Here is a 9769-nt window from a genome sequence, read left to right as displayed (position 1 = left end):
CTTGTTCTTTTAAAATGAACTCTTTAAGCCGGGCAGTGGTGGAGCACACCTTTAATCCCAGCACTTGGGAGGCAGAGGCAAGCGGACCTCTGTGAGTTTGAGGCCAGCCTGGTCTACAAGAGCCAGGACAGGCTCCATAGCTACAGAGAAACCCTGTCTCAAACAAACAAACAAACAAACAGGTGGACTCTTTATTACCCAGGCTGCTTAATTCTTGGGCAAAAACAGTCTTCCTACCTTTCAAGTAACTGTAGCTACAGGGGCTTATGACTTCTCAATGCCGTGTGTGTGTGTGTGTGTGTGTGTGTGTGTGTGTGTGTGTGTGTGCGCGCGCGCGTGCGTATCTTTCATTGTTTAGATGCAAGAGTTGGATCCCAGGGCCTTGTGCATAGTAGACAATCACTAACCACTGTACTACATCAACAAAACAAGCTTTTAAAAATCAAGTTCTATCCAACGGTTATGGTGGCAAAGGCTCTAATCCTGGCAAGTGTGAAGTAGAGGCAGGAGGATTCGTACAAGTCTGGGGTCAGCTTGTTCTACATAGCATGTCCCAGGCCAGTGTGTGTGTGAGAGAGAGATGCTGTTTCAATAATAATAATAATAAAAAAATTAGACAAAATATATTATCAAGTAACTCTGCTGAAGAACAAAAGGGCTCGGAGCACTGGCTAGGCCAGACCTAAGAAGCAATAAGGGATGGAGGTGGGGAAGGAACAGGACACTGTAGGCTATAGACAGCCTGGTCATAAACCACCAACAAGGGGCAGCATTAGTGCGCACAGCTAATGCCAGCACTGGGGAGGCAGAGGCAGAGGCAGGCGGATCTCTGTGAGTCTAGGCCAGCCGGGACTACAGAGCGAGTTCCACAGCTAGGGCTACATGGAGAAACTTTGTCTTGAAAAAAGAAGGAAAAAATTCAAAAACGGTCCCAGGGAAGAATACTGGGAGGAATGCTGTAGGGGCGTGGGGGGCAAGGGAACAAGTCATGGCTTATGTGCCCGCCTGGGTGTCTGAGAAAGAATGACCCACAAGGAAGGTCCCAGGCTCCTAGGAGAACTGGCTCCTCCAAGCCGATGCAGCAGGAGCAGAGACAGCGGCAGTCAACTGATGAAGCTAGACGCTGCCTATAAACTCAAGAGAACAAAAGCTTCTTGAGTTTGTAAACTTGCACTTGTAAATACAGTCCTCGGAACAGAGCTCAGGGCGCCCTTCCGTGAGTCCTTCAGCGACACGCGATAGTCTTCCCCTGGAACCAGTGCCGTTAAACAGGAGTGTACCACATGCCATTCTCCACAGCAGGGCACTGCGACAGCGGGCTTCTGAGGACATGAGGGGGTGCTGCAGCAGCCGTGCACCTCAGGGGCGGAGAAGGAGCTTACTGAGGATTGTGTCATAGTAAGGACAGAACACCATCTTGTTATAGTTGACCAGGCGCACAAATTTCACTGCAATTTCTTCCAGCTCTTTCTGAATGGGACCCAAGCCCCCTGGCACCGTAGGCAGTAGCTTCTGATGACTAGAGGCAAGGTATGTCTCCAAGAAGGTCAAAATTCGGGACTCTGTGGTGGAAAGAAGAGTCATCAGGGGTGTCTCCTTCAGGGTGACATTAGACAAGTCTGACTAGGTTTCAGTTAATTGAATTATCACCTCCTAGGGGAGGTCTTTCCAGTCACCCCTAGAGCAGATCTGCAGAACTTTGTATTTCAGTGGAAAGAACACATAGGCACACAGGGAGTCTGCAGCATGGCAGGCTCTGCTCTTAAGAGAAGCAGGCCACTAAGGCCAACAACTGGCCATGGCCACAGGGCACACACACAGAAAGAAAAGTAAAGCAGGAACAAGTTCAAATCTGGGGCTGGAGAGATAGCTCAGCCCTAAGAGCACTGGCCTTTGAACACACACACACACATGCACACACACGCACACACGTGTGCACACACACACACACACACACACACAAATCTAAGCTAGGCATGGCAGCACAACCTTTAAACCCAGCAGAGGTAGACGGATCTCTGCGAGTTAAAGACCAGCTAGGCCTACAGAGACCTTGCTTCAATAAACAAACAAAATCTTAATATGCAGCCCAATGGTAGAGTGCATGACCCTGGGTTCAATTTCCATAGCCGAGAAGGTCAGAAGGAAAGAGGAAGAGGAGAGAGGAGGATGAGTCCTGCCCCACTAACTCCCGCTGTCTTACGCTTGCTCAGCACTGCTTCCTTCTGTGAGACTCACAGTGGAAGACCACACAAGTGATCTAGCCGATACTTTTTAGCCATTCTAGACATCAACAGATTTCTCAAAATGCCTGTCTTCTGAACTGGGCTATGCTCTCAGCAGGAACCCACACCAACACTGGCAGCTGGGTATGACTCCTATCTACTCCTAAAGGGATCTAGGTGTCCGAGGCTCCAGAGCTGGAAAGCCCATCTGGAAGTGGAGGTCTGCTGTGGAGTAGTAATTACTTCAGCTAGGCAAAGAGAAGATGTGTTTCTCTTGTTTATGCTGCATTTGTTTTGCCTGCCTAAGGCACCTGATTGGTTTACTAAAGAGCTGAATGGCAGTAGAGGGATAGGTGGGGCTGGGGGGGCAGAGAGTATGAGGAGGAATCTAGGATGGAGAGAATGGGAAGAAAATGAAGGCGAATGAGAGGGAGACTCTGGGGGCCAGTCAGGCAGCCACCAGACAGACACACAGAGGAAAGAAAGGTAAAAAGCCCCAAGGCAAAAGGTAAATAAAAACAAAACAGGTTAAATTTAGCTATAAGGGCTAGTGGGACAAGCACAAGATAAGGCCGAGCATTTCACAGCTGATAACAAGTCTCCGTGTCATGATTTAGGAGCTGGTTGGTGGCCCAAAATAAGCCTGCTGCAGAGGCAGGTGTCATTGCTGCCAGGACCGTGTCTGTAGCTGGTGCTGCTGTCAGGAAACATGGAAGACGGGAGACAAGGGCAGCATGGCGGCTTCAGGTTGGGCCTTCCCTGCCTGAGTACAAAGCTCCATGATTTGCAGAAGTCTTCTCCTCAGCAACCCACAGATTAAACTTAATGAAAACTGCCTTCATTTTTAAAAAATTCACATTATTTATTTTGTATGAAATATTACTTAGTAACAAGGATCTAAGTCAAGGCCTGTGACATTAAAGTCAGAATCATGTGATTCTGGCTCTTGCCTGTCCTTCTAGATAGACTATCACACTGGAGATGAACCCGACCTCTCCTAAGTCAGCAGCACTCAATAGCATAATCCACCAAACCCTCTCCAAGGTTGTTGCTGTAGCTGTTATTTGGTTGGTTTTGTTTTTTTTTTTATTTGTTTTGTTTTTTGTTTTTTTTGTGTGTGTGTGTGTGTTTTTGAGACAGGGATCCTGACTGTCCTGGAACTCGCTCTGTAGACCAGGCTGGTCTCGAACTCACAGAGATCCACCTGCTTCTGCCTCCCTAGTGCTGGAATGAAAGGCATGTGCTACCACCGCCCGTCCCTTGTTGGCTGTTTTGAGGCAGGGTCTCATTATGGGGTTGGCCTACAACTTACTGTGTAGAGCAGGCTGGCCTTGAACTCCTGAGCCTGCACCACATAGCTAGCCCTCTCAGTTTTCTTCTGAGGGCCTGTCTTCCAGCTCATCTCCTGATGTTTTTGTTATTGTCATCTTTTTTAAAAATTTTATTTTGTTTTTAATTGAGCTATACATTTCCTCCCACTCCCCTTCTTTCCTCCCTTCTCCCCTTCCACCCTCCCCCATGGCGGGGGTCAACATAAGCTAAGATCTTCTTGGAAGAGGAACCTGAACTGAGAAAATGCCTCTATCAGATTGCCTGCAGGCAGGTCTGTGCGGCATTTGTTTCTCTGTGTGTGTGTGTGTGTGTGTGTGTGTGTCTGTCTCTCTGTCTCTTTGTCTCTCTCTGTTTCCTCGAGACAGGGTTTCTCAGTGCAGTCCTGGCTGTCCTGGGGCTCTCTGTATGAAGCTAGCCTCAAACTCAGAGACCACATGCCTCTGCTCCCCAGTGCTAGGATTAAAGGTGCACCATCAACCCTGGCCATTTCTCGGTTAATGATTAACGTGGGATACCCCAGCAAACTGTGATTGGTGCCTCCCTGAGAGGTAGTCTTTGGCTGGTAAGAAAGCAGGCTGAGCAAGCCATGCAGTGCAAGCCAGTGAACAGCATTCCTCCATGGCTCTTGCTTTAGTTCCTGCTTCAAAGTCCCTGCCCCAAGTTTCTGTCCTGACTTCCCTCAGAAATGGACTGGGACCTGACAATTCTAAGATGAACTAAATCCTCTTCTTCCCTAAGAGGCTTTTGGTCATGGTATTCATCACATCAATAGAAAGGAACTAAGACACCCTCTGAGTGACTGTCCCCCAAACGTACCCACAATCCTGCGAATGGGGTCGTCAGGACTGGCCAGGGCCTGAACCTGGCCCTTGAGCACAGTCTCCTTGTTGGAGGAGAATGGCGAGGATCCACATAGGCAGCTTCTCACCTCCAGGCACACTTTCTCCCCAATGGATGTCAGAGCATCCTCCAGATGGAAAGAACTAGAACAGAGAAGGGAAAGGGAGCCAGGAAAACAAAGGCCTCATGATACAAAGTGCTTGTCACTTGCCCTGTCCTGGCAAGACGGACAGCACTGAGTTTTGTGGGGTCTTGTGGCTTTCTTCCCTGCTCCTTCACCTCCTAGACTGCATCCGTCTAATCATACCACAGTGGGTTTTGTTTGTCCGTCTGTTGACAGGGTTTCATGTAGCTCAGTTCGTCTACAACTTACTATATAGCTGAGGATAACCTTGAACTTTGGATGCTCCTGCCTCTACTTCCCAAGTGCTGGGATTACACCTGTGAGCTACCACACCAGGGTTTATAGCACTGGGGAATGAGGGCTACGCGCATGTTACACACACGTTAGACATGCACTCACCAACAGAGCTACATCCCCAGGCCTCAGAGCATAAGGTCTTGCTCATGCCAATGTGACAAAGTAAGCTTGGGACTGACTTATCTTCCAACACCTCAGAGGAACACACAGAAACCAGAAATTCGGTAGCTACGGAACAAGAGTAGGGACAAAACCCTTTCATTGAGTCCTCCTTTGCATCTTGGTTTCTTTTTCCCATGTGGAGATCAAGCCCAAAACCTCATTCATGGTAAGCACTTTGTCAACTGTATATCTCCAACCCTCTGCACCTGCTTTGTTTTGGTTTTTGAGACAGGTAGCCAAGGCTAGCCATGAATTCCTGGTCCTCTTGTTTTACCTTTTAGGTGCCAGGATCACAGGTATTAGCCACCATGACCAGCTTATATTAGCTATTTTTAGAAGAAACAATCCAGAAGAGAAAAACAAATATCCTTGCTTCCTTGGGAAGAGCTGTGAGACAGGACAGGTGCCTGCTGGTGCCCTTGTGGGTGCTCTCTTCCCAGCTGCGGACTCTCAGCTGTCCGCAGCTGAGTTGCAAGGCAGCAGCCTCTGGGTCAAGTCCTGCAGGACTTCTGGAAGCAGAGGGCAAGGCCCAGGACTCGCTGCTGCTGCTCCGTACAGCCCGAGCAGCCAGTGCTCCCAAGGAAGTCTGCTCTGGCAGGAAACGGAGGGGACGGCACCAGCTTAGGCCTCAGGTCAGCAGTGTCCTTGGCTGAGTCAACCGCCTGTTACAGTGTCTGAATATGGCCCACGTGGCACTGACCACACCTACACACTGTACAAACTCAGTAGTACAATCTGTTCCTTTTGTAAGGATGAGCCAGTGGTGGCTCATAACTTGAATCCAGCAGCACTCAGGAGGCAGAGCAGGTGGATCTCAGTGAGTGTGAGGCCAGCCTCGTCTACAAAGTGAGTTCCAGGATAGCCAGAGCAACATACAAAAAAACAAAACAAAAAACCAAAAGAACCCTGTCTCAAAAAACAAAAACAGCCGGGTGGTGGTGTTGCACGCCTTTAATCCCAGCACTCAGAAGGTAGAGGCAGGCGGATCTCTGTGAGTTCGAGGCCAACATGGGTTACAAGAGCTAGTTCCAGGACAGGCTCCAAAGCTACAGAGAAACTCTGCCTCAAAAACCAAAACCAACCAACCAAAAACAAAACAAAACAAAAAAGAACAAAAACAAAACCAGTAAACTCCCTCTCTTCCTGCTGCCTGTGGATGTAAAACTCCTGGCTCTTTCTCCAGCACCACGTCTGCTTGCATGCTACCCTGCTCCCCCACACCTCCCACGATGACAGGGGACAGAACCTCTGAACTGTAAGCCAGCCCCAATTAAATGTTTTTCTTTGTAAGAGTCGTGTCTCTTCATAGCAGTAGAACCCTGACTCAGAGAGCCAAGGAGGTCAGGGTTGGGGTGCCTCTTAGAATCTCTTCATGAGGCCTTGTCAAACCCAGGGCTTTCTGGAACTATTCAAAGCTACCCTCTGTGCTGTGAATCATGGGAGTCACGTTTGGCTGTGTTCAGGGAGCACCTGCTAGAGACTTTACAATGTGAAGTTTGAGACATGATCAAATGACACATTCTCGTGGTAGGCACAAGACTCCTAGGAGGCGTGCAAAGGGCAGGGAGGTCAGGTTATGGGTGTGCCCTGGAGGGTAAAGTTTGTTTCTTCTGTGATCTTTCTCTCCCAAGAGCCACACTGGACCAACTGGCTGTCCTGGGGCCGAGGCATAGGTTACGCCGGTTTTGTAAGGCTGTGGTTTTCACTGCAAGTTGGTAGTAAAAGCAATTCAGTGGGTGGAAGTCGGTGGGGTGTTTTGTTTATTGGTTGGCAAATAAGACTAGGTTAGAAAGAAAGAGGTTAAAACAGGGTAAGCTCCACCTTGGGAGACAGCTACTCAATTCCGTGTGTGAGAGTGTACGGGATTCGGAAACTGAATTGCTCATTGTGGGTCCTGAGCACAGACATCTGGAACCACAATCCTAAGAGTCTTGTTAAATCTACCACTCCCTGAAACTTGGGGCATGACAGCCATGACTGAACTGCAGGTAGGCAGAATCTTTTCTAAGCTCCTCAAGGCCTTGCACTGGGAAACTCCCATGGCGCACTACAATTCCATCCACTGCAGGGCCCCAGCCACTTACGGCAGATGCATGTCCATTAGCAGAATCTTCACCGTCATCTTGAGTTTCTCAGCAAAGCCAGCCTGGCCAGAGATTCCAGGTGCAGCGGTGCTGAATGTGACGAGCAGCACGGCTCCCAGGACCGCCAGCTGCTCCAGCTGCAGTTGGAGCTCTTGGAAACGAGCCTGGTCCATCAAAAGGGTCTGCAATGAGCACAGGCATCACTGCCGAGCAGAGACTCACGCTGGCCAGCCGACGGCAGTGGCGCCACACCTCAGTCTGCTCTGTGGTGCCCTTTCACCCCGCATTCCTTTCGGGGATGGCAGAGCTCTAAGCATCAGCTGAGGCAGGCCTGGATATAAATCCTGACTATGCCTTCACAGCAGTGTGACCTCAGGCAAGCTTCCTTTACTCTCTGAGGCCATGCAAAAATGGGATTCTCTTTGTACAGCTCCTTGGAAGAAGAAACCTGACCAGCAGGGGCGTGGCTGAGAGCCAGAATTTCAGTAGAAGGTACAGTGGTAGGAAGGGTAAGATGGAGCTACAGTGGCCAATGCCATCCCACGTGTCCAGGACCGATGGTCCCAGATTTGAAAGGGAAACATCCAGATCCTGTGACCCTATCTTTGTCTCCACAAACCAGGAAGTCCCCTGTGCCGATGAAGGGGAGGAGTTCCTCGAAGCAGAGCCTAGGATTATTCATCTTAGTACACACAGCACAAAGGAGACTCGCACTGGGCAAACTGGGCACGGTGGCTCCGCCTCTGAACTCCACCCTCTGCCCCCTGTCCACAAACACACTCAGAAGGCTGACCCTGGACGCACAGAGAGAGATCCACCTGCCTCTACCTCCAAAGCGCTGAGATTAAAAATGTGCACCACCCACACCTGCCTTAGATCTGAGTTTTACAGGCTAAGCAAAGAAGCTTTAGAAACCTGCTTTGCTGTAAGAAGCTAATCCAAAATATTAGCAATTTAGGGTCAAAACAGATGGAGTGGGCTATGCTTGTAACCCTGGCATTGGGAAGGCTGAGTCAGGAGGACCAGCTAACTAGAGTCTGGGGCTAGCTTAGGCTGCAGTGTTGAAAACAAAACCAAAACAAATGGAGTCAGAGCCCAAACTTCTTAGAAGATAAACTGTCTCTGAAGACTGCAGGCCTCCGTCACAAACGGCTTTGCTATATAACAGACTTTCCAGCGGCCTCTTTCTGTCTTGCTGCTAATGTGATGGTGACTGTGATAACACTTGACTTTGGCAGGACCTGACTTAAGGATGCAAAAGCTCTCCATGACCAAATGCCAAGAACAGAAGCGCAGTCCCAGGGAAAACCACCTGAAGCTTTCTTGCCGCTCCCCAGAGCCATCCTTTCCAACAAGCAAGCAGCACCTTGAGGGCCTCTCACGTAGCGCAGGGCAACCCAAGGCAAGAGAAAAGCTTACAGCTCCTGAAAGGAAAAGACAAGGAACACGAGACAGATTTATAGAAGCTGCAGAGCTAAAGCTAGAAATAGGAACAGGGCCTCAAAGAAGACCGAGGAAGCCACACACCAGATTAGTTATGCCAGAAAAACGGGGACCCTCACCACTCATCCCCTGGAATGACTACTGCAGCTACAAGTACTCAGAAAAGCCCTGGGTCCGGCCCAGAGAGCCGAAGCACAGTGTGCGCAAGATGCAGTGCGGAAAGAAGCAGAATGCACAACAGCCAGAGTGGCGACAGTCACAGCGTTTGGCTAAGAAGGAAACACAGTGTGCGCACAGCGGGATACTGACATGACGGCGTGGATGAGCCTTGAAGGAAGACATCATAAAGGCAAAGTCAGACACAAAAAGGTAAATGTGGCATGATTCTATGTAAAGCAATTGGACAGGCTGGACCTGTTATCATAGCACTTGGAAGGCTGAGATTGGGAGTTCAAGGGCAATGTGGGCTACATGAGCCCCTGTCAGAAAAAGTCAAAACAAATAAGAAAAAAATAAAGTCTCAGAGTGATGAAATGCACAGATTTGCAGTAAAATGGTAGTTGTCAGAGACATGAGGGATTAGGAATTTCTGTTTGCATTACTGTTTATTGCCATGAAGAGGCACCGTGGCCAAGGCACTCATATAAGCAAGCATTCAATGGTGGCTTACTTATAATTTCAGAGGGTTAGTTCATTATCATCATGGTGGGAAGCAGGCAGGCATGGTGCTGAAGCAGGAGCTGAAGACACTGGGCCCGGCATGGGCTTCTGAAATCAAGCTCGATGGCTCGGTTGTTATGGAATAATCTTTTTGCACACTGTGAAGATGTCACTCTAACTGGTTTAATAAAATGCCGACCGGTCAATAGCTAGGCAGAATTTCCAGGCACAGGAGACACTGGGAAGAAGGGCAGAGATGCCAGGAGATGCAGAGCACGTAGGACAGGGAATGTAGAGACGAGGTAATAAAGCCATGAGGCAGAAAGTAAATTAATAGAAGTGGATTAATTTAAGTTATAAGAGCTAGTTAAAAACAAGCCCAAGCTATCAGTCAAACTTTCTTTCTTCCTTCCTTCCTCCCTTCCTTCCTTTCTTTCTTTCTTTCTTTCTTTCTTTCTTTCTTTCTTCCTTCCTTCCTTCCTTTCTGGGGGGGGGGTTGTTTTGTTTTGTGAGACAGGGTTTCTCTGCAGCTTTGGAGCCTGTCCTGGAACTAGCTCTTGTAGACCAGGCTGGCCTCAAACTCACAGAGATCCGCCTGCTTC

General features: G+C 49.1%; 1 protein-coding gene across 5 annotated transcripts in view; it reads right to left on the bottom strand.

The window, feature by feature from the left end:
* Positions 1-967: 967 nt before the first annotated feature.
* Positions 968-9769, bottom strand: part of Tcp11l1 (t-complex 11 like 1) — a 39817-nt gene continuing 31015 nt past the window's right edge. For 4 of the 5 annotated variants that reach the window (XM_038331897.1, XM_038331899.1, XM_038331898.1 and 1 more), the window contains 3 exons: positions 7065-7246; positions 4374-4540; positions 968-1562 (listed from right to left, as the gene is read on the bottom strand). In XM_038331897.1, coding sequence (XP_038187825.1) covers positions 1360-1562; positions 4374-4540; positions 7065-7246 — 552 coding nt within the window. In that variant the 3' untranslated portion in view covers positions 968-1359. The remainder of the gene's footprint in view (positions 1563-4373; positions 4541-7064; positions 7247-9769) is intronic. The other variant, XM_038331900.1, reaches the window with a different exon arrangement.

The sequence above is a fragment of the Arvicola amphibius genome, chromosome 5 (genome assembly GCF_903992535.2).
Source record: "Arvicola amphibius chromosome 5, mArvAmp1.2, whole genome shotgun sequence".
Lineage (NCBI taxonomy): Eukaryota > Metazoa > Chordata > Mammalia > Rodentia > Cricetidae > Arvicola > Arvicola amphibius.
The sequence above is the reverse complement of the archived record's forward strand: the minus strand, read 5'-3'. Positions and strand labels throughout refer to the sequence as shown.